At 45.7% G+C, this 25,257-nt stretch overlaps 1 protein-coding gene and 1 long non-coding RNA gene across 2 annotated transcripts; both read right to left on the bottom strand.

Moving 5' to 3' along the window:
- Nucleotides 1-1,504: 1,504 nt before the first annotated feature.
- LOC146056835 (uncharacterized) lies at nt 1,505-3,567 on the bottom strand. Its single transcript, XR_014469441.1, has 2 exons — nt 1,956-3,567; nt 1,505-1,865 (listed from the first exon to the last, which is right to left on the bottom strand). It is a non-coding gene; the product is annotated as an uncharacterized LOC146056835 (long non-coding RNA).
- A 104-nt stretch (nt 3,568-3,671) lies between these two features.
- Nucleotides 3,672-25,170, bottom strand: LOC146056841 (calcineurin-binding protein cabin-1-like). Its single transcript, XM_083168463.1, has 7 exons — nt 24,829-25,170; nt 22,042-22,088; nt 21,260-21,352; nt 7,491-7,625; nt 6,055-6,235; nt 4,894-5,082; nt 3,672-3,679 (listed from the first exon to the last, which is right to left on the bottom strand). The coding sequence occupies exons 2-7, from the start codon at nt 22,042-22,044 to the stop codon at nt 3,672-3,674; spliced, it is 609 nt and encodes a 202-aa protein (XP_083024589.1). The 5' UTR covers nt 22,045-22,088; nt 24,829-25,170.
- Nucleotides 25,171-25,257: the final 87 nt, after the last annotated feature.

Raw genomic sequence — 25,257 nt, forward strand, 5'->3', positions numbered from 1 at the left:
GTGCAAGCGGCTCTCTACTCGGTCCCCTGCTAGCTCTCCCGGGGGGCAGCTTTTGCTGTCTGGGTCCTGGGGAGCCCACCTCCCCCCACATACATTCTGGGTCAGGCAGGGAGACTTCCATCTCCCTGCCTGCCGCCATCCCCCAGCTTGCCGCAGGGGTTAGGAATCGCCGTCAGGGGCAGCGAGCCCTGCGGCATTGAATACTGTGACAGCGAGGGCTGGCAGCGAAGGCCCCAGCCCTCCGGAACACGGCGATTGTGCAGCGAATCCTAAACAGGATTCGCTGCACATGCCGAGTATTGTCATTGAATACTGCCCTCTGTCTTTAGTCTTATTGTTCCACTTTTTGTTTTTCTCCTTTCACTTATATACCCCAAAAAGGTTTCCCCCCCTTTACCCACTAACTGTGCCATTTTCTCTTCAGCCTGTGCTTTTGCACATCTGATTACCTTCTTAGCCAACTCTTTTGCTTTCACAATACTTCTTTCACAAACCACAATGGCTTCCTTTTCCTTGTGTTTTTCCTAACTCTTTTGACACAAAATTCTGCTGCTTTCAGTATTGCACTTTTAAATTTTTCCCACTTCTCCTGCACTCCTTCCATATTCCTCCACTCTGCCAAAGAATCCCTTACAGAGTTTCCCATCTCTACAAAATCAGCCTTCCTAAAATCTAACACCTTTGTTTTTGTGTGCGATGAGTCGGTCTCTGTCTTTATTTTGAACCATACTGCTCGATGGTCACTGGATCCCAGGTTTTCACCCACAGTGCACATAAAGTGCGCCGATACCACTTGTCCCCCTCAGAACAGGTCTTTGTACATGACAGTATATAAGCCTAGTAGTGGCAGGAACTATTTTCCTACATCAAGGGAATGCTGATCCTGTGCAGCTGAAACGCAGTCACTTAGTGACTGGGTGGCGTTACAGCAAAAGCCAACACAGCAGGGGAACAAACATACCGCTATAAAGAAATCTGAACAAATCCAAAGCACAAATGGTGCCCATGGTTTGCAGGAATACTGTAGATGGGCAGACTAGGTTTCTATTAGGAGACAAGACAGTAAAGCACCAACCAAAGTATACCTGTGGCAACCTTGTACAAGGCAGGGTAATACCACATAAAAACAGTCAATTTGTACCTGGATGGCAAGAATTTCAGCAGCAATTCTTGAAAATCAATTCTCTCCTCCTTCTTGCATTTGGTGTTGCGTACATGGGCAGAGCGTCTCTTGGCTGTCTCCCCTGCATCCTCACATATCTTCCTCCTCTTAACACCCTTCTTGGTAAACCAAAATGCAATGGCCAGTAAGGTGACCACGAGGACAAACACATCAAAAGACATAGGAATTTACAGAGAAACAAGAAACACATTCACATAATGCACATAAAATAATAATAATAAGATATAAGTAAACATTGAAAGTTTGCCATGCATGTCTTTCCTTGTATCAAGTATTATTATTATTATTTTCTACACAAGAAACATACAAAATACTAATCTACATTGGCCCGGAGAGGTCAACTTGCACCCTATTTATTGCCAGATAGTTCACAGTGTTTCATTCGCTCTAACCTTGTAGAGTTGCGGCATCTATAATGTTTTGGGAAGATATAGCATTGCCAGTAGAGGAGAGGGTAGGGAACGGCTCAGGTACAGACACAGATGGTGTTGGTGGGGTTGAACTGCTGGGTGTGTCTGAAGCTTTGTTTGTAGGAGAGGAGGAGGTCTGGGAAACATGAAGAAGATGCCCCGGAGCTTTGTATTCTGTGAGGTCAATCCTTTTCCCCAAACTAGGGCGCGGCGGTTCACATGTTGTAAGGTGTCGGTAAGTAGTCAGCAAACTTTCCCCAAGACACTTCCATCTGGGAACAAAACATAGGCCAGATACTAATACACTGCATACAACAATTATTGTTCTTATATAATTCACTTTATTAAAACATCATTCTCACGTTAAAAATGGGAGGGGATGGACCAGCTTTAAATCAGGCTCCTGCTTTTTTACAGTCAAAGCTTGTCTCTTCTTCCGCAAATCTAATGCTTCCTCCAAAATTCCGTTTGCCTCCTCCTCACTTACATGTACTTCATGAATGGACATGTCACTGAGCAACACAGGAATAGAAGGAAAATGATTGTGACCATTAGAAACGATCTGATAATAACATATTCCACATTACTGTCCCTGACCTATACGAATGGTCTATTTGCACGTTCTGTATTTATATCTTTGTATATCTGTTGTGTAAAGGAGAATTACAAAACATATGGAAAGAGCTGGACACCTCATGGAGAATAGCTGTAATAAGGGTTTGGGTTGATTTAAAGAATGAGTGTGCTGTATTATTAACAGGTAATAGATGAGAGCATCTCCCAGTGCTGGCTGTTCCATTGCAGTAAACAGGTCCCAGATCGCATCGACCTTGGTTACCTGTCTATACTGCACCACGATCCGGACTGAACCCGTGTTCTACCCTGCTCGCCTACCAGGTTGAAATGTCCGGTCTCTTGACCTGGCATCTTTTAAATTGGTGCATTTACACTACCTGCAAACCCGGGGTTTTTTTGACGTGCTCTCTGGATATTCAGGTCGGTGTAAAAGGAGTATTAGTAACATTACAAACTTATTTAAGTCTCTTGAAAACGGTGCTACAAAGTGGATCACTGGCATATTACAGAGAACAACCAGTTACTTATTCAGTTACCATTCTTAATAAACTGATAGACTCTGTGTTAGTGACATTGGGCTTACAAAGTGTAATTTGGTCTGATGTAACCTTCGCTGTGCTGCCATGACAAGTATATATATCAATAAATGTGTATACAGCAAAATAAAGATCAACAGGAAGAAGCCTTAATACTCCAAGGCACTAAGCCCATTACTGCAGTCTGATTCTGCACAAATACCCTGAGGAAGTGGTACTCACATGAATAAAATACACAGCTTATTATATTTATTCATACATGTTCTAAACTCACCTTATTATTCAGACCTTATCACTGCTCTGCGGAATGAAAAAGCCCTGCGATCAGGTAATCGCCGCCGCGCCCTGTGCAGACTGCGAATGGCCTGCAAATATCGCGCTGAACAGCAAATAGCTGCAAATCCACTCTCAACTCACTATCTGATAAGTTTCCAAGTCTGTGCATAACCCAGGACCTAGTCCCAAAAAACTGCAGGGTGACACCCACAAACAACAGCTTCCTGTCAATCAATTTGCTGACAGCTATCGATCATAAAGACCCTGGATTTTTTCGCTAGGTGGCCTAGCGCAGTCGGTTGATAATCGTCCATCTTGCAAAATCATAGAGCTGCGATCAGGTCTGAATAACCCCTTATACTCCAACCTCTACTTCTTCTAAATACAGGGTATGTATGTTCCAAATTATTACCATGATATATCACACTGGCCAACTCCAGTCTCTGCACTGACTCAAACACATGAGTATTGCTCTGCACCCCTTACCACCAGGTATCACGCAGATTGTATACACAGGCTATTTGTTTATCATGAATTGAGGTCTGCGAGCTCACTGGCCCTTTTCAAATCCCTTAAGATCCTTATGCTTGCTTATTATTCCGGCTGCCAGCAACTTCAGGAACTGACTGGTCACTTGCTGCTCAATATACCCCACTCTGACTAGTGCCATTGTAATGAGATAAAAGTTGTTCAATTCACTAAACACACACACACACACACACACACACATATAGGTTTAAACTCACCATTTAACCCCTTCCCGACATTTGACGTATATATACGTCATGGGCCCTTATTCTGAATCGTGCGGTACGGGCCGCGTGCGGCCGTACCGCCGATGTTTTCAGTCTGCACATGCGCAGAGGTCAATCTGCGCATGTGCAGCCGAATTCGCCGCAGACGTATTTCGTCCGCCGCAAAGGGGGCGTAAAGGGGCGTGAGGGGCTTCATACCCTCATTTCCCTATGCATACGCCCCGCGTTTCATGGGCGTTCCCATGCAAACGCGGGGCGTATGCATGGTAATGAGGGTATGACGCCAGTGATGGGGGCGGAAAGCTGAGGTCGCCGGATGTCAGTTCTCCGGCCCCATACAAGCTATCACACGGACGATTGTCCGTGTGGTCTCAGCTTGCGGGAGCTGCTGGGGCGTGCGGCCCTGCCTTCGATGGTCGACGACCATCGAATGCAGGGGGCAGCTCCCACCATGGTGGAGGCGTACGCCCCACCATTTTCATGCGGATCGCCAGCCGTCCGTGTACGGACGGCCGTGGCGATCCGTAGTGTGGGCGGGGATTGGTTTGTGCGGCCGGAGCACCGTGTGCGGCTCCGGCCGCACGATTCAGAATAAGGGCCATGGTCGGGAAGTACTTCCCGACACATGACGTATATATACGTCATGACTTCAAATTGCCACCCCGTCTCGAGACGAGGTGGCAGAGGGACAATGTCTGCTGTCCCTGACAGCAGACATCCTCCCTCATTGCCCAGGGGGGGCAGCGATGCCTCCCGTCTTGGGCGATCGCTGCTATTGGCTGTTAAAAAGTGAATAGCCAAAACTAGCGTTGAAATGCATGTAGTGTAAAATTTAGACTCTGCTGCCCCCTAGCGTCCAAAAAAAATAAAGGCGGTTTAAATAATGATTTAAAAATAAAGAATAGATATGGTCTTTGTTAGTTATTAACTATTTTGAGTGATATGATTATTTGTCTCACAAGCAGAAAATGGAACATTTTGCAAATAGCAAAATGTTCAATTTTTTCACGACACTTTGGTATTTCCCCCCCCCCCAAAAAAAACTGTATCTACCAAATTTCACCACTAATTTAAAGTACAATGTGTCACGGGAAAACAATCTCAAAATCACTGGGATAAGTAAAAGCAAAAAAAAGTTATACCCACTTAAGTGATACATGTCAGATTTGAAAAAAATGGCTCTGTCAGGAAGGCAAAAACTGGCTGCGTCAGGAAGGGGTTAAGGAACATATGGAAAGAGTCCTTCCTAAGGCAGGGCTGCTCTTCGAAGATCTTCTCTTTCAATACCAAACCTTTGCTATAGCGACAGTCTCTTTCTAAAGCCTTGCAAATGAAGTACAGGCAGTCTGGGAACAGAGCAGAAACTTTATTGCTTGGAATACAAAATCTATTCTCATGCATTGTTATTCTTTTTCCTCCAGAGTGCTACTTGGTATACTGTACCATTAGCTAGAATACAATAAACATCAGATACATGTACTGCCAAACAATTTGTTAACTGCACTACTATGTACTGCTTACCCTCTCTTCAAACACTCCCCTATTTTACTACAGGTTGAGTATCCCGTATCCAAAATGCTCGGGATCAGGAGAATTTTGGATAACGGATTATTCCGTATTTCGGAATATTTTTATATTTCAATGATGTATTTTGAAGTACCTTGCATTTATGCTGTATAAACACATCAAACACATGAAATGCACACAAATAAATGTTATTTGTTCAAAAAAACAAGGTTTCAAAACATGAAACAAAATTTGTGTACTATCTCAGATACTGAATTTGAATGCCAAGCAATCATTTTCTTGTACATATATAGTGCCAGTTACATATCATTCCCTCAGTAGTGCTGTTACAATTGTCCCTAGTGAGATTTTAGCAAAAAAAAAAATTTTCTTCACTTTCTGGAATGTATGGTTTTTGGAATAATTCGGATAACGGATATTCGGATACGGGATACTGAACCTGTATTGGGTCAATTCTATTTAGAACAATGTGAATAGCGCTGGGAGGGAGCTGCCGACGCTATTCTAATCAGAGAACGACTAACGCAGACTAGTGGGTATCTGCTCGCTCCCCAGGAGGGTCTGACAAACCTAGCATGGCAAAGCTGTTTTGTGCCCTAGCATGGCACAAACAGCATCATGGGAACTTAACGCACTGAAAGCTGGAAAATGCGGGTACTAGCATAAACACCTGCAAGTACTGTCCCTCTACGACCTAGCAGAACACCGATTTTAATAGCTCCGGGAGCTCCATCCCGGCCCTATTCACATCATTCTGAATATAATTGACCCCATGTGTTGTAATTACTTACTGCCATAATCACTGATTGTATACAGGACAGTGATCAGGTTATCCAGACATGGCCAGTGATCAGGGTTACATTGTAGTCCTTCTTCAAATGCATGCCGTGCCAGTGGAATGCGCACTAGACGAAGAGCCAACCGACCAATCTTGTACCATAGATTAACATCAGTAGAGTCCAACATGACGGCCTGTACAGATACAAGCAAAGTAACAACGAATTATTCCTTTTGTGAATGTGCACTTTATTTATTTGAACTCCTTGAATCAAAGACTAGACTGTTATAGCATTTGGTTAGGAAGTTTATGGTGCCAATAAACACAAATATCAAACCATTTCATTTCAATTTCATATAAATATATATGAGCAATTTGTCAAAATATGTGGGCAAACAAACTGGACGGATTCAGTATCTTGGCACTCAGACCAAACAATTTAATGCTGGGGTTCAGTTTGATCTGACAGCCACTGAGTGCACACTTGAAAGAACTCTATGATTAGTCCCTTATCTGGAAAACTTAATTTCCCAAAGATCCTGAGCATGGCGAGTTGGGAGTATTGCAAAAAAAACACATTTTGGAAAAACCATGTTGCTTTAAAAAGTCCCAAACATTCTCCAAACTCAAACCTAAATTGCACTGAAAAAATAAAGCTGTCCTGCATTTGTGGGCTATGGGTCTGATTCAGAGATGTGTGAAAACTAATGGTTTATGTCTGGGGTAGCCAACCCTAGTCCTCGAGAGCTACCAACAGTGCATGTTTTGCAGGTCTCCTCACAGAATTACAAGTTAGCTAATTAGCTCCATCTGTGTATCTTTTAAAATGTGTCAGTGATTAATGAGTGCAGCAGCTAGGTTGTCTGGAAACTGTGAACTGTTGGTAGCTCTCGAGGGCTAGGGTTGGCTACCACTGGTTTATGTAATACTCCAATGTTTACTGTGCTGTGCAGGAGACTGGTTCGCACATGTGCAAATCGGGTGCTGATTCTTGCAGGAGGTGACCCCTAAGCCACAGCATGATTAACAGGCTACATCCTTTTGTGAACATGGAATGTTCAACGATAACTAGAATTCCCAAAAATGCAAGTGGCAAGGCTAATGTCTGTGTCTACCAATGTAGATTTACTGGCCCAGAGATGCAGCACTCGGATTTGCAAGGTCGGCAGGGAGCATCTTTTGTTCTCAGATGCAAATAGCGTCCATCTTTGAATTGGGCCCTACATTCAAAAATAGCCATACATGCCTTTGTACTCCTTGCATTGCAAAATGCAACTTATTGCTTCAAACTCAGAATCACCCCCAAAATGATGGTTGTGTTCTGGAACTGTCCAAGTAGGGACTGAAACTAATGAGTGGGAAGTAAATGCTTCACTATTGTCAATTATTTTTATTAAAATAAAGGCTAAATTTCAATAAATATGTCAAAAACAGTAAAGGCCACCTTACATCAAGGTTGTATTCCATTGCAGTCTCCAGATCATCTCGCTGGGCTGCAAGTTGTGCCAAGTTCTTATACGTTGAATATTTCAGCATTAACCCAGGGTGCTTTAAGCCTTCCTTTTCATCACTCAAAGGAACAGCCTGAAATTCCAGAAGAATATTTTATGAAATATATTCCACAAATCACTACAAATATATACCGGTATATAGAAATTATGTTTAAATGTATCCTTACAATAGCAGGAAAAAGTATAAGCTAGCAATTTATTCCATTCCATGAGCTTTGGAACTAATGAATAACAAATCATCAACATATAATGCACAACAGAAACCATCTAAACGTGACGAGGTAAACATACCGTGTTCCCAACAGTCGAAGACCAACAGCAGGATCCGATGGGAAGTCTTCTGACTGTCAGGATTATGCCTGCTGGGATCTTATAACCAACCCAACTAGACACACAGAGCCAGCTAAACAATGGGGTGTAAGGAGCTGCAGCTGCCGGCCGCCACATAAAAATAGGCCCATTACCATGACAGCATGATGATCACGAGCTGGCCACATGGTTGGCCATAAATCATATGTATTAAAATCGGTACTTGTTTCCTAGCACGGCGCCCGACGTTAGAGGTCGTGTACCTTTGTTACGCCGGGTTGTTGTGGATCCACGGCGGTGGAAGGCCTCGGCACGGAAGAGAGGGGAGGCGAGAGGATGGCAGGTTTGATATACTGACGTCTCATGCAAGAAGTCCTTTTGGAATTTGGCGTGACTTCCAGGCAGAGGCGCGGAGTCTAACTGGGTGGCGGTTTTCGCCAGGGACCCCCGCAAGGAGATTTGGACTTCGCGGCGTCCACCCAGCAGGTCGCGGCCCTCTTATGGAAGCTTCCAAGGGCTTTGCGTATGTCTCTGGAACAGGACAGATGATAACGTAACTTAGGAGCACACTTGGTGGTATAACGAAAACTCAGGATGCTCACTTGGCAGGAATAACGGAACTCAGGAACACACTTGGTGGTATAACGAAACTCAGGATGCTCACTTGGCAGGAATAACGGAACTCAGGAACACCCTTGGTGGTATAACGAAACTCAGGATGCTCACTTGGCAGGAATAACGAAACTCAGGAACACACTCGGTGGTAAACAAAACTTAGGATGCTCACTTTGGCAGGAATAACAGGACTTGAAGATGCACTCAGGAGAGGACAGGAATCCCACAGGATACACAGCGAACCAACAGAGCACACTGGCTGTCAGGCAAGGACTGACCAGAGTCAGAAGTAGCAGCAGCACTGAGGGTTAGGCAGCCCTGCCTTTTATTCCCCTAGCCTGTGATGTCATGAGCCCAACCTCCATAGGAGGTTATATCAGACCCTGCCCCTAACTAGCTTTGCCACAACCAAGATGGCGGCGCCCATCCCGAGAGCCGGCCACGGACCTAGCCGGACCCCCGGGGGAATCGCCCCCAACCCTGGAGGTAGCTGAGGCGGCGGGGACCGACGGGGAGCCAGAGCGCTGATGCCAGGACAGGAAGGCACTCCTGCGTGCATAAGGTACACAGCGCAATACTCTGCAGGCGACGCGGCGCGATCCCCTGCAGGCAGCGCGGCCGCGCCAGGACCTGACAGTACCCCCTCCTTTAAGAGTGGACCCTGGACACTTATCGGGATTGTTCTTCCAGAATTTTTCAACTAGTCGTGGAGCATGGACATTAGAGGAATCGATCCAGGCCCTTTCTTCTGGACCGTATCCTTTCCAGTCCACCAGGAATTGTAGTTTTCCTTGACGTCGTCTGGCTTCAAGGATCTGTTTCACTTCAAATTCGACATCACGCTTGACTCTTACCGTAGAATTCCTCGGTGGTTTTCTCTGAAACTGGTTGAGGACTAAAGGTTTTAAGAGAGAGACATGGAATGTATCTGAGATCCGTAGGGAAGACGGGAGTTTTAGACGAACAGCCACTGGGTTGATCACCTTCAGAATTGCATATGGGCCGATGTACCGTGGGGCCAATTTCATGGAAGGTACTTTGAACCGCATGTGCCGGGTTGAGAGCCACACTCGGTCACCTACTTTATAGAGTGGGGCAGCACTTCTCCTCCGGTCAGCGATGATTTTGTACCTACTGGAGGCTTGCTGTAACGCCTTCTGGACATTCCTCCAGATATTTGAAAAAAACTTAACTGAAGACTGGACTGCTGGTAGTTCAGTACCAGGGAGCTTGGAAAAGTCTGGTACACGAGGGTGACGCCCATACACCGTGAAGAAAGGTGTGGTTTGACTGGAAGAATGGTAAGTGTTATTATGGGCAAACTCTGCCCAGGGTAATAGCTCTAGCCAGTTATCTTGGGATGAGGACAGGTAGAGTCGGATAAATTTTTCCAAGTCCTGGTTTACCCTCTCAGTTTGCCCGTTTGTCTGAGGGTGATATGCCGTTGAAAAGTTCAGGGTAATTTGGAAGGCTGAACACAGAGATCTCCAGAAACGGGCCACGAACTGTACACCCCGATCTGAAATGATTTCTGATGGCAATCCATGTAACCGGAATACTTGGGCGATGAAGAGACGAGCCAATGTTGGAGCACTTGGGAGACCCTTTAACGGAATAAAATGGGCCATCTTCGAAAATCGGTCGACCACGACCCATATTGTGTTGTACCCATTAGCGGAAGGAAGGTCTGTGATGAAATCCATCGATATGTGGGACCAAGGCCTTGATGGTATAGGAAGCGGCTGGAGTTTCCCTGCTGGAGACTGGCGAGGGGATTTATGTTGGGCACATACTGAACAGGAGGAAACGAAACTGTGGACGTCCGACCTCATAGAGGACCACCAATATTTTCTTTGTAGAAATTCTAACATCTTTCTTGCCCCTGGATGTCCAGAAAACTTAGAAGAGTGGGCCCACTGTAATAATCTCTTGCGAATTTTTGGATTCACATAGGTCTTGCCTCGGGGAATACTGATTATCCTGGTGGCAGCAAAAACTGAAGGGTCCAAGATAGGATAGGGCTGTTCCTCATCTGAGTCAGAAGAGCAAGAACGGGACAATGCGTCGGCCTTGACGTTCTGAGATCCGGGACGGAAGCATAACTTGAAATCAAAGCGAGTGAAGAACATTGCCCATCTTGCCAGTCGGGGGTTTAGACATTGGGCATTCCTGAGATATAGCAAATTTTTATGGTCTGTAAAAATTTGGATTGGAAATTGTGCCCCCTCTAGGAGATACCGCCATTCTTCAAGCGCCAGCTTGATGGCCAAGAGTTCCTGCTCCCCTATAGCGTAATTTCTCTCGGCTGGTGAGAATTTCCGAGAGAAAAATCCACAGGGATGAGTTACACCATCTTCATATACTTGGGACAGGATCGCCCCAACGGCCTCGGAGGAAGCGTCTACCTCCAATATGAATGGTCTAGAGAGATCTGGCTGATGGAGAACAGGGGCGGTAGTGAAGGCTTGTTTCAGTTGCTGAAAGGCGGACAATGCTTCAGGAGACCATACTGCAGGATTGGCGGACTTCTTCGTCAGAGCCGTGATGGGTGCCACGATGGTGGAGAACCCTCGAATGAACTTCCGATAATAATTGGCGAACCCTACAAAACGTTAAACCGCCCGAAGTGTAGTAGGTTGGGACCAATGCCGAATGGCTTGAACCTTTTCCGGGTCCATCTGCAAACCTTGCCCTGAAATGATATAACCTAAAAAGGGGACCGATGTTTGTTCAAAGATGCACTTCTCGAGTTTACAGTATAGGTGATTTTTACGGAGACGTTGAAGGACCTCCTTTACTTGCATCCGATGAGACGCTAAGTCTTTTGAAAAAATAAGAATATCGTCCAGGTAGACCACGACTGACTGATATAGCAGATCTCGGAAGATTTCATTGACAAAGTTTTGGAAAACTGCAGGGGCGTTGCTTAGGCCAAATGGCATGACCAAGTACTCGTAGTGGCCATCCCTGGTATTAAAGGCTGTTTTCCATTCGTCCCCTTTACGTATACGAATGAGGTTATAGGCCCCTCTTAAGTCCAGCTTGGAGAAGATAACCGCTCCTTTAATCCGATCAAATAATTCCGGGATCAACGGTAACGGATACTTGTTTTTGATCGTCACTTCATTTAGGCCTCGATAATCGATGCAGGGTCTTAAAGTCCCATCTTTCTTCTTAACAAAAAAAAACCCTGCACCAGCCGGAGAGGAAGAAGATCGAATGAACCCTTTCTGTAAGTTCTCGGAAATGTAATCACTCATAGCTTGTGTCTCGGGAATTGATAGAGGGTAGATTCGACCCCGTGGAGGCATCTTGCCTGGGAGTAATTCAATGGGACAATCCCATTCCCGTTGTGGTGGGAGAACATCCGCTGCTTGTTTGCTAAAGACATCAGCAAAGGACAAATATGCATGCGGTATCCGAAACTTCTTATCGGTTTCCGAGGATCTCAGAGGAGTCACTTTAGCCAGGCAGTTACTAACGCATGCCGACCCCCAGGCCATTATCTGCATCGTGGGCCAATCGATTTGAGGATTATGTCTCTGCAGCCAGGGAAGACCTAGGACCACTGGAGACGTGGCTCGAGGGATCACCAAAAATTCTATTTCTTCCCGGTGTAAGGCCCCAATGCTCAGGGATAAGGGTGTCGTGCAGGATAGAATTAGACCACAAGGAATGTAACTCCCATCGACAGCAGTCAGACGCACTGGGTTTGCAATATCTTTAATGGGCACAGAATGCAACTCAACAAAAGAAGATGAAATAAAATTCCCCGCAGCTCCGGAGTCTAGGAGAGCCTGGGTCGTCAACGTCTGACCTGTGAAACAAAGTTGGATTTGAATAACGGAATCAGATGATACAGAGGGGGTAGAGAGTTGTCCCAATCTTACCTCTCTATTCTTGCCTTGGACTACCGGATTGGGACGGAGAGAGCACTGGGCGACTTGATGCCCGGAATCTCCACAATACAGACATAGTCTTTCCTGGAAGCGGCGCTGACGCTCTTGGGGTGTGAGCCGGGCTCGGTTTATTTGCATGGGTTCGTCCGATGGAGGTGAGGTTGATGCTTGGAGTAGTGGAGGAATGGGACCTCTATAGCGATCTCCTCTAGCTTTCTCTGCCTGACGTTCCCTGTACCTCATGTCGATCTTATTACAGAGGGAGATAAGGTCCTCCAGTGTGGCCGGCAGGTCCCGAGATACCAGGTCATCTTTCAATCTATCGGAAAGACCGCTCCAGAAAGCGGACACCAATGCTTCTTCGTTCCAGGCAACTTCTGAAGCTAAAGTCTGAAATTGGACGACGTACTGTGCAACTGAGCGATTTCCCTGCCTCAGGCGCATGATTTCAGGCTCGTCGAAAATCCTTCGAAATTGAATTATGAAGTCCTCATAATTTGACAGGAGTGGGTCGTTCCTCTCCCAAAGGGGAGACACCCAATCCAGAGCTGCACCCGACAAGAGGGATACGATGTAGGCTACCCTGGATTTATTGGTGGGAAAACTGGAGGCCAGCAGAGAGAACTGTACGTCACATTGGTTGAGAAACCCTCTACACAATTTAGGGGTCCCATCAAATTTACTGGGCGCAGACAGATGTAAATGTCCGGGAGAAGGTGTTGGCAAGCTCACCAGTCGAACCGGGTCTGGAGTAGGCGGAACAGGAACCTCACGGGAGACAGAAGCTTGCATTACCTCCTGACGGTGGGCAATATCTTGAAGACCTTGGGTAAGGTGTCCTTGCGAAACCTCTAGGCCCTCTAGACGGGCCACAATCCTTTGTAGTAACTCCGTGTTGAAGTCAGCCCCCGCTGTGGAATCCATTTGGCTGCTGCTAACTGTTACGCCGGGTTGTTGTGGATCCACGGCGGTGGAAGGCCTCGGCACGGAAGAGAGGGGAGGCGAGAGGATGGCAGGTTTGATATACTGACGTCTCATGCAAGAAGTCCTTTTGGAATTTGGCGTGACTTCCAGGCAGAGGCGCGGAGTCTAACTGGGTGGCGGTTTTCGCCAGGGACCCCCGCAAGGAGATTTGGACTTCGCGGCGTCCACCCAGCAGGTCGCGGCCCTCTTATGGAAGCTTCCAAGGGCTTTGCGTATGTCTCTGGAACAGGACAGATGATAACGTAACTTAGGAGCACACTTGGTGGTATAACGAAAACTCAGGATGCTCACTTGGCAGGAATAACGGAACTCAGGAACACACTTGGTGGTATAACGAAACTCAGGATGCTCACTTGGCAGGAATAACGGAACTCAGGAACACCCTTGGTGGTATAACGAAACTCAGGATGCTCACTTGGCAGGAATAACGAAACTCAGGAACACACTCGGTGGTAAACAAAACTTAGGATGCTCACTTTGGCAGGAATAACAGGACTTGAAGATGCACTCAGGAGAGGACAGGAATCCCACAGGATACACAGCGAACCAACAGAGCACACTGGCTGTCAGGCAAGGACTGACCAGAGTCAGAAGTAGCAGCAGCACTGAGGGTTAGGCAGCCCTGCCTTTTATTCCCCTAGCCTGTGATGTCATGAGCCCAACCTCCATAGGAGGTTATATCAGACCCTGCCCCTAACTAGCTTTGCCACAACCAAGATGGCGGCGCCCATCCCGAGAGCCGGCCACGGACCTAGCCGGACCCCCGGGGGAATCGCCCCCAACCCTGGAGGTAGCTGAGGCGGCGGGGACCGACGGGGAGCCAGAGCGCTGATGCCAGGACAGGAAGGCACTCCTGCGTGCATAAGGTACACAGCGCAATACTCTGCAGGCGACGCGGCGCGATCCCCTGCAGGCAGCGCGGCCGCACCAGGACCTGACAACCTTAAGTTAAGGTACACGACCAACGCAATGGACCCGATTTCCTTTGAAATCGGGTCCATTTAGCTGGCAAAGGCTAAATCGCGTTGATCGGGTCCGTCGTGTGCCGTTAACATGGCACACGACGCGATCAACGCGATTTTTCCATAGGTCTCAATGTTAAATGAGCTTTCAATGTTAAAATTGTGTTCATCGCGTCCGTTGTGTGCCATTATAATGATTAACGCGATTAACCCGATTTTACATAGGAAACAATGGGAAATGGGCCAATATGGCCAATTTCTCATTGTGTATGCCCCTGTCATGGGTATTAATTAATGCCCCCCCCATTGTTAACGCCACCACGCTATTGACGTCAACCCGAAGCGTGGCGAGCGCAGCAAGCCCGCGTGGGGCGGCGGTACGCGTCCTCTGACCTTTTCATACCCCCACTATCCACGTCGGCGTGGAGTTGAGAATAGATTAGTGTGGCGAGCGCAGCGAGCCACCAAGCCCGAAGCGTGGCGAGCGGACGCATATACCTGTGAAGTTATGCGCTGCACTCGCCACGCTTCGGGCACTAATCTATTCTCAACTCCACGCCGACATGGATAGTGGGGGTATGAAAAGGTCGGAGTACGCGTACCGCCGCCTCTCGCCACGCTTCGGGTTGGCGGCAATCGTGGGGTGGCGTTAACAATGGGGGGGCATTTGACCCATCAGGGTGGCTGAAATTGGGGTCTGGGGCCAATTTAACATTGAATCCAATGTAAAATCGGGTCCCAGGGACCATTTTACATTGGATCCAATGTAAAAATCGGGTCGGTCGCATTGCATGCGATTTGGTATGCACGCAACGCGACCGACCCGATTTTTCAAGCCCCGATCAATCCGACCAAAAACGTGGGCGCCGTGCTAGGAAACAAGTATCTTAAAATCAAATTTCTAATTTCCACACAAAGTTATGCAATTTTTATACTTTTATATATTTAGGGTTCTACATGCCACTAGCCTCACCTGCTCCACTTTTAAAAATAGGCCCTTGGACAATTCCAGCTCCAGGCCCATGAGGCCCTTAATCTTGCTCTGCTTACACATAAGCATTTCTATTGGACAGATCACAGATGAGGGATGCTGTGCGATTCTCCCTTATGGAGAATATCCCCACTACATGCAGGTGCATTTAGGCCTCCAATGCTGTAGCAAGAATGCAGCACATAGTACACTAATATCTACCCACGAGACACTGTAGCATCTCTAATAAGTGTAAGATGGATCATGTATATACTGTATTACTATTTTCTCCCATTCACTATCAGTGCTTTCATGTTAGGCTTGTTTATCACCCAGGAAGGACCCAGAAAGTGATAGCTTAACACCAGTGGTTTATGAAAGAATTACCTTTCATGTATACTCAATATGCCATAATGAATATCATGCAAAAATCATACAAACCAAATCCTACATAGCTTTTCATTTTAAAACCAAATAAAATAAAAAATAAATTGCCAAGATAAAGGCTGCCATTACTGGTATGTAACACTACTAAAGATCCCAGCCGGTAGGAACGTTTGTATGCTAGTGCTACTGTACTGTATAACTAATTGCAGTGTTCAGCAGAGGATGAGTGAAAAATATAGCTAAAACTTGAATCTGAGGTAATAACAGGCCATACAGTACATCAGAACAATATCAGGCCCCAACGAACAATTTTGATTGGTCGTGTAATAGATTGTGTGCACATTGGCCCTTATTCTGGTTGATGCGGTAATATCAGCGTGCATTCGTGCCGCCGATGTTTTGTGTCTGCGCATGTGCAGAGGCGTCTCTGCGCATGTGCGAGCGGGGCGTACGGCCAAATTCCGCATGAAATGTGAACACTCCGAACAGGGGGTGGAGAGGGGCGTGAAGGGCTATTTGGGCTCATTACCATATGCATACGCCCTGCGTTTCATGGGCGTTCCCATGCAAACGCTGGGCGTACGTATGGTAATGCAGTCGTGACGCACGTGTAGGGGGCGGACATATGACATCGCCGGATGTCAGCTGCCCGCCCAGATCCCTGCTTTTGCACGGAGAAATGCCCGTGGGGTCTGAGGTTGCGGGAGCTGGTGGACCACTCGGTCCTGCATTCGATGGTCTGCGACCATCGAATGATGGGGGAAGTTCCCTGAGATGGAGGAGGCGTATTCCATGAGAAATACACGTGCGGTCCGTTCGGACAGCTTCTCACCATGTACGGACGGAGTTGGCGAGCCGTATGGAAGGCGGGGTTTCGGACGCACGGTCCTGGCCGCATATCCGGATCCGGCCGCACCGATCAGAATAAGGGCCATTGGGGCAGATGTATTAAGCTTTAACAAGAGATAAATGCAATGGTGATAAGGAGAGATAAATGTCCAGCCAATCACCTGCTAACTGCCATGTTACAGCCTGTGTTTGAAAAAAGTCAGTAAGGCGCTGATTGGCTGGACGTTTATCTCTCCTTATCACCCTTGCATTTATCTCTTGTTAAGGCTTAATACATCTGCCCCATTGTGAGGTACATCAGTACAATGTGCGGTCCCACAGTTCGAGAGGTCGATCCTCAGACCATACCTGCTGCAATTATGAGCCATTGGCTTTTGCTTGCGATCGTAAGCAGATCGGATGTGCTTTTAACCCCTTCCCGACATTTGACGTACATGTACGTCATGGTCGGGAAGGACTTCCCGACATTGGACGTACATGTACGTCATGGCTTGTAACTGTCACTGCGTCTATAGACGCTGTGACAGTTAGGAGATGTCTGCTGTCCCTGACAGCAGACATCCCCCCTCGCCGCCCAGGGGGGGCAGGGGTGCCCCCCCCGGTCGGCGATCGCTGTGATTGGCTGTTCAAATCTGAACAGCCAATCACAGCTATTTCTGTGTTACCGGCGGCTATGCCGCTCGGTAACACAGAAATCGGTGGTGATCGGTGCAGCACCGATCACCACCGATCCGCAGACACCCCCTCCCACCCCCCCGGCAGCTCACCGTCCAGGGCAGCAGGCCAGCAGCACCCGGCAGTCGCAGCCGGAGCGCACGCAGCGTGCGCTCCCCCCGCCCACCCCCGTACCCACAGCAACAGCAGCAGCAGCAGCATGAGCTGCTAAAAATAAAAAGAAATCAAATCAGCTCAATTTTATATATATATATATATATATATATATATATATATTATATATATATATACACATGTGTATATGTGTGTGTGTATATACATATATATATATATATATATATATATATATATATACATATATATATATATATATATATACATACACACACACACACACACATATATATATATATATATATATATATATATATATATATACATATATATACACACATATATACACATATATACATATACATACACACACACACACACACATATATATACATAGATATTCCCGACGTATATATACGTCATGGTCGGGAGGTACTTCCCGACCGAAGACGTATATATACGTCATGGTTTTACTGTCACCGCGTCTATAGACGCGGTGACAGTTTGGAGATGTCTGCTGTCCCTGACAGCAGACATCCCCCCTCGCGGCGATCGCTGCGATTGGCTGTTCAAATGTGAACAGCCAATTGCAGCGTTTTCTGTGTTACCGGCGGCTAAGCCGCTCGGTAACACAGTGATCGGTGCTGTACAGCACCGATCACCACCGATCGCCAGCCCCCCCCCCCCCTCCCACCCGGCAGCCCCCCTCCCTCCCACCCACCCGGCTGCCGCAGCGCCAGCACCGCTCCCACCCCCCCGCCAGCCGCAGCGCCAGCCCCCATCCCAAAGCTGGTGACCAAAATGGGGTCACTTGTGGGGGGGTTCCACTGTATTGGTGCTTCGGGGGTCTTGCTAATGCGACATAGCACCCACCATTCATTCCACCACCAAAAATCACTCCTTCCCTTCTGAGTCCTGCCATGCACCCAACTGGTATTTTTTGGTCACATGTGAGGCATTGCCGTACTCGGGAGAAATTGGGGCACAGATTTTGGGGTGCTTTGTCTCCTTCATTCCTTGTGAAAATTAAAAATTTTGAGCCAGAACTGCATTTTTCTGTAAAAAATTACATTTTTTTACAGAAAAATGCAGTTCTGGCTCAAAATTTTTAATTTTCACAAGGTATGAAGGAGAAAAAGCACCCCAAAATCTGTGCCCCAATTTCTCCCGAGTACGGCAATGCCTCACATGTGACCAAAAAATACCAGTTGGGTGCATGGCAGGACTCAGAAGGGAAGGAGTGATTTTTGGATTTTGCAGCACAGATTTTGATGGAATGAATGGTGGGTGCTATGTTGCACCAATACAGTGGAACCCCCCCACAAGTCACCCCATTTTGCAAACTACACCCTTCAGGGAATTCATCAAGGGGTATAGTGTACATTTCAAACCCACAGGGGTTTCACCAATTTTGATACAACTGAGCTGTGAAAATGAAAAAATTTTTTTTTTTATTTTCACTGCCAAGTTGTACCACAATTGGTGAAACCCCTGGGGGTTTGAAATGTACACTATACCCCTAGATGAATTCCCTGAAGGGTGTAGTTTGCAAAATGGGGTGACTTGTGGGGGGGTTCCACTGTATTGGTGCAACATAGCACCCACCATTCATTCCACCAAAATCTGTGCTGCAAAATCCAAAAATCACTCCTTCCCTTCTGAGTCCTGCCATGCACCCAACTGGTATTTTTTGGTCACATGTGAGGCATTGCCGTACTCGGGAGAAATTGGGGCACAGATTTTGGGGTGCTTTGTATCCTTCATTCCTTGTGAAAATGAAAAATTTTGAGCCAAAACTGCATTTTTCTGTAAAAAATTACATTTTTTTACACAAAAATGCAGATCTGGCTCAAAATTTTTAATTTTCACAAGGAATGAAGGAGACAAAGCACCCCAAAATCTGTGCCCCAATTTCTCCCGAGTACGGCAATGCCTCACATGTGACCAAAAAATACCAGTTGGGTGCATGGCAGGACTCAGAAGGGAAGGAGTGATTTTTGGATTTTGCAGCACAGATTTTGGTGGAATGAATGGTGGGTGCTATGTTGCACCAATACAGTGGAACCCCCCCACAAGTCACCCCATTTTGCAAACTACACCCTTCAGGGAATTCATCAAGGGGTATAGTGTACATTTCAAACCCCCAGGGGTTTCACCAATTTTGATACAACTGAGCTGTGAAAATGAAAAATTATTTTTTTTTTATTTTCACTGCCCAGTTGTACCACAATTGGTGAAACCCCTGGGGGTTTGAAATGTACACTATACCCCTAGATGAATTCCCTGAAGGGTGTAGTTTGCAAAATGGGGTCACTTGTGGGGGGGTTCCTAACTTTTAGCATCTTATGGTGCCTAGAAACCTACATGGTGCCTAAAAAATAATCTCATAAAAAAGGGGCTCCAAAATCAAGTAGGTGCTCCTTCTATTATGAAGCCTGTGGTTTGGTCACCGTGCACACTAGGGCCACATATAGGATATTTATGAAAACAAAAGAATTGGGGGAATCAATTTTTAGTCACATTTCTCTAGTAAAATCTACTGTATTCGTTAGAAAAATGTATTAAAATTGAAACTCTGCAAAAAAAATGAAATTTTGAAATTTCACCTACACTTTGTTTTAATTCCTGTGAAACACCTAAAGGGTTAACAAACTTCCAAAATGCTGTTTTGAATACTGTGAGGGGTGCAGTTTTTGAAATGGCATCATTTATGGGGGTGTCTCACATACAAGTCCCTCAAAGTCACATCAGAACTGAACTGGTCCCTAAAAAAATCAGTGTTTGAAATTTTCTTGAAAATTTGAGAATTTGCTATTCATATTTTACGCCTCCTAGTGTCCAAAAAAATGAAAAGGAAGTTGAAATAATGATGGCAACATAAAGTAGACATATGGTCTATGTTAGTTATTAACTATTTTGAGTGGTATGATTATTTGTCTCACAAGCAGAAAATTTAACATTTTGCAAATCGCTAAATTTTCCATTTTTTCACGACATTTTGGTATTTTTCACAAAAAAACACAGACTGTATCGACCCAAATTTACCACTAATTTGAAGTACAATGTGTCACGAAAAAACAATCTCAAAATCACTGGGATAAGTAAAAGCAAAAAAAAGTTATCCCCACTTAAGTGAGACATGTCAGATTTGAAAAAAATGGCTCTGTCAGGAACGCCAAAACTAGCTCTGTCAGGAAGGGGATAAAGCACATCCGATCGCTCGCTCGATTGCTTGTACGACCTGCATACGAACAGGTCACATGCAGGTCGTTCTAATGTATGGCCAGCTTTACTTACCTGGGTTAGGTTAGGAAATGATACAATACTGTTATTTCTCAGCTCACTCCAAGCAGTAGGGTTTTTGTGATAACCATAAATCCTGGGAAACATCCAGCTTATCAGGAGTGAGGAGAGTTCCTTGGTGTCTAAGCACTTTCTATGCCACTAGCTACCTGTCCTTTGTTCAGACAGGCGCTGTGTTGTCAGTGAGCTAAGCAGTAACAAGTACACAGAGGACATCAGTGGGACCATTAGAGTAATCTTTGGTGATCAGGTTTTACTTATTTTATAAAATTTTGGTTAGAATTATCCTAAACTTAGAAAACACCAGAGAGCCAATTAACCAAGATTCATCAAATGAAATACAATGTCCACTGTACACTATTGGTCCTATGAAAATAGTCAGTGTTATCATGAATAATTAACGAATAAATGTGAGGTAAATATAAACACTCCAAGAGTAGCTGATCTTTAGACACTTGCATCACTGTACCTCCTGCAGAAGACGGGTGTCCAGTAGCTGGTGATAAGCCTGGGAGGACTCATCATAGTGGTCAAGCTTCTGCAGGTCCAAGGCCTTGTGGTAAATGTTGCAGTCTTATGCGTATTAACATGCCATAGACTTCAATCTCAACATATTAATTAATGATGAAGCTCATCTCACCTGAGCCTCTTTTGTCTGCGTTTTGTGACTTTTGAAAGTGTCTTCATGGTCTCCCTCTACAGCAGAAGTTGCATTTAAGGCTGCTATGCGGATCTAGAGGAAAAGAACACCAGCAAGTTATCTATAGCTACAAACATTTATTTAAAAGCATTGTTACATTTGAAATGTTTAGAAGTTGGTACTTGTGAGTTATCTGGACGCCCGATTTTTTGATTGTATGCCTTAAGTTAAGGCATACAATCAGATGCGATGCGATGCGATATCGCATCGCATCGCATCGCATGCGACCATCGGATGCGATGACCCGATTTTTCCATAGGAATCAATGTTAAAATGATTCCTATGGAAAAAGGGGTCCTTTTCATACCCCTACTATCCAAGTGGGCATGGAGTTGGATATAAACCTGTGGCGAGCGTAGCGAGCCACCGAGCCCGAAGCGTGGCGAGCGAAGCGAGCCCCGCGAGGGGACGGTATTCCGTGTCCCCTCGCGGGGCTCGCTACGCTCGCCACGCTTCGGGCTCGGTGGCTCGCTACGCTCGCCACAGGTTTATATCCAACTCCATGCCCACTTGGATAGTAGGGGTATGAAAAGGACCCCTTTTTCCCATTGAATTCCATGTTAAAATGGACTCAGTCCATTTTAACATTGATTCCTATGGAAAAATCGGGTCATCGCATCGCATCGCATCGCATCCGATGGTCGCATGCGATGCGATGTGCCCGATCCGACCCGATTTTGAAATCGGGCGTCCGGATAACTCACATGTACCTAGAAGTTTACCATTCTGGATAATTTAGTGTTAATACAGCAGCAGAAGGGTATCTATTCTAAAAAGAATTAAGAGAAGAGGATATGTTATTAGTTATTATGTGGAAGCAACTAAATATTCATGCTACCTTATATATATTTTTTCATACATGTTGTGAAAGTGACTGTATATTTTGCATAAAGTAGAACAGCTTTGTAGCCTAGTTCTCCTATTGTTACGAGCTCCTGCAGGTTGCTATTGACCCTACCCCCGGTAGTCTGAACCTGCAGTCAAATTATGACTATATCACCAACAACTGCATGTTCAGCGAGGGCCAGATGATGTCATTGAACAATTTAGTGTGTTTGCCCTTCATCACCGGATGTCAGCTGCCCGCCCCCTTCCCCCAAGCGAATCATTAAGAATAACCCCCCATGTGCAATATCCAATTAGCTGTGCTAAATTATGGCAGTAATTGGATATGATTGGGGATATCAGTTAATCCCGATAACAAGGCATGTATCCTGGATTATGTTTTGGGTGCTACAAAGCATAATCCCAGCCAGCAGATCCGCAATAACATATGGGTCCGGTAGTTATACTGGATCTCATGTGCTATCACCATAAAATGGGACCTATTTTGTCCAAAAAAGGGGCAAATTGGACAACACGTTAGTGGCCATTGGCCATACATCATGCTATCAACCCATTTTTTCAGGAGAGAAAGCATTGGGGATAATTGGATACTGCGTTAAGGGCCGATTGAAACTTGCCTCGCTATTTAGCAATTCCTGCATTTCTGCGATGGACACTAGCTGGAGCACGCATGTGGAGGACCTGGAACTGCGATCATGGCCCATAACAGTTTCATAGCCAGTGGCAGGACTTTCTGTGGGAGTGATCCGGGCAATGCAAGATTGTCCGGACCGCTCGGATGGAGAGCCGCGGCAGCTGCGTGACATCATACACAGCCGATGCGGACCAAAACATGGTCAGCCTTCATCGATTTTGCAGCTAGGGGGCAACCAGTGATGTGCAAGCATGTCGCTATGTAGCGAAGTTCTCGCACTTTTCCAATGTGCACACGGCGAGCGGGTTGGCCTGGCTTTGTGCTGGGCAAACCCCACCTCCCCGCAGCTAAACTACAACAGACTGTAAATCAGGCCCTAGGTCCATCCTGTCACAAACAAATTATATTGTTTGTCTTTTTTGCTTTTTAAATTATTATAAATATTGATACAGCTACAGGAAATCTAAAAGGTCATTATCCAATTAGATCTAGTGTCTAGGACAACAGTCAAAAGAATGACAACTATTGGTCGATTGTCAAAAGGTTGACATGAGTTTTTCTAGTAAAAAAAATGTATACCAATATATAATTGAGATAAACCTTTAAGTGGCAACGTCTCTGTGAGAGATGCAAAATATCTGCTAAAAATGGCAGCATAGCTCACATTTGTTATATAATTCAAATAAAAATGTTGTCTAAAAATAGATTATAATCAGATATCTGATTTTTTATGTACAAGGATTGACTAAATCTTTTTACTCTTCTGCATTCTCTTTTAGTTATAATAACTATAAACTACCTCTGATATCCTTTTGAATTTCCCTGATATACCGATACCGACCCAAAAATTATTGGGATCAGCAAATTTTGTCATTCAGAATATCCACAATTTAACACTGGAGCCCCAATCATCTTTTTTCACCAGCAAAACAGACTGGGAATCATGGTAAACTGGCGCAGATGTATCGGGAATTTTTAAATGGAAATTTATTGAGGTGTATCCAATCAGCTGCGATCATTTTTCGTCTGATAGCGAGATTTTTGACCAATGGCCATTATCTGCTTATCCATTTACAGACCATTTGTATCGTCTGAAAAAGGACTCACTATCATGTGTTAGCACATAAGATCAGGGATAAATTCCCAGACCTGTGTGTTTTCCCGGCGGTTGTTGCTATCAGGGATTATACTTTGCATGCCTGAGGCACCTGAAGCATAATCCCCGATAAGTGCCTGTTATTGAGGTTAACTGAATACCTCCCTTAGATGTGTAGTAGGACCATCTAAACAAGGCTATATAAACAATGTCAGTTTAATCAGAATTACACAATACTTCATTATATTTTGATCACCACTTTTGACAGTATTCAGCCCAACAATTGTTTAATGAACAATAAAAGACAATAAGGGGGAATCTGTTTGACGGCAAAACCTGTGCCAAATGCTGCCATCCCCCACCAGTGTCACTAGGTTTCTTGCAATTAGTCTTTCTCAGGGGACCCTTGCTTCATTATCATACTTAGTTATTACACTGCTACCTGTATCTTTGCAACAACAACAAAAATATGAATAATAATAATAATATTATAAAAATAATAATGGCTAATGAGAAAAACCAAATACAGAAAGTAACAGCAACTAATATACCATATATATACTCTTTAAACATAAAGAACGTTAAAGTGCTGCATGGTATACTGCCACTATATAATGTCACAATAATATAAATAAATGCAATGCTGATGCAAGTTACTCTGTAAACGTGGTTGTAAAACCTTAGTCTGCAGCCCACATTGCAAGTTGTGCAGTTACACACAATGAATGAGGCAGACACTGCAGATGTAGCTAGAGATGCTGGCCCTCACAGATAAGTGTCCTTCCATAAGGGATTGTCCGCCTGTGAAGATCACACTGCTGAGCCTGGGCGCATATCCTCTCTGCAGCACATCACAGTTGGGTCACCCGGGTATGCAGAGTACAACCCCACTACCAGCATGGACGATTACCGGGAGGAGACCGTGGCACTCACCTATGGTCACCAAGGCAACCGCCTCCTCCAGGTCCCGCACTCATCCCCCGTGCAGGACCTCCTGCACCCAGCAGTATCATTGCCAGTGCCACCCGTAGGCTAACCTCACCTCCAGCTGCCAATCACAGGATTCCTTTTTACCGAGAGAGAGACCTGACTGATGGGTGGAGGCGGAGCATAGAGGAATTTGAGCAGCTGCGTTTTTTAGAAATACAGCTACTATCGGAGCGCCTGGATATTCCCAGGGACCATAGAGGGAGCCTTGGAGACCAGGAGTGGACCCGGCGGTGGACGGAGCGCACTAGCGCAGCAGCACTGTGTGACTGACAGGTAGTACTGTAGTGCCTCCCCCTCCTGCTATGAGGATTGGTCACCCAGGGGATTGGAGGAGGGATCCGGGTTTATGCGTAGGCTGTCACTCACTGACCA

The sequence above is a fragment of the Crinia signifera genome, unplaced genomic scaffold, assembly GCF_055691185.1.
Source record: "Crinia signifera unplaced genomic scaffold, ASM5569118v1 HAP2_SCAFFOLD_97, whole genome shotgun sequence".
Lineage (NCBI taxonomy): Eukaryota > Metazoa > Chordata > Amphibia > Anura > Myobatrachidae > Crinia > Crinia signifera.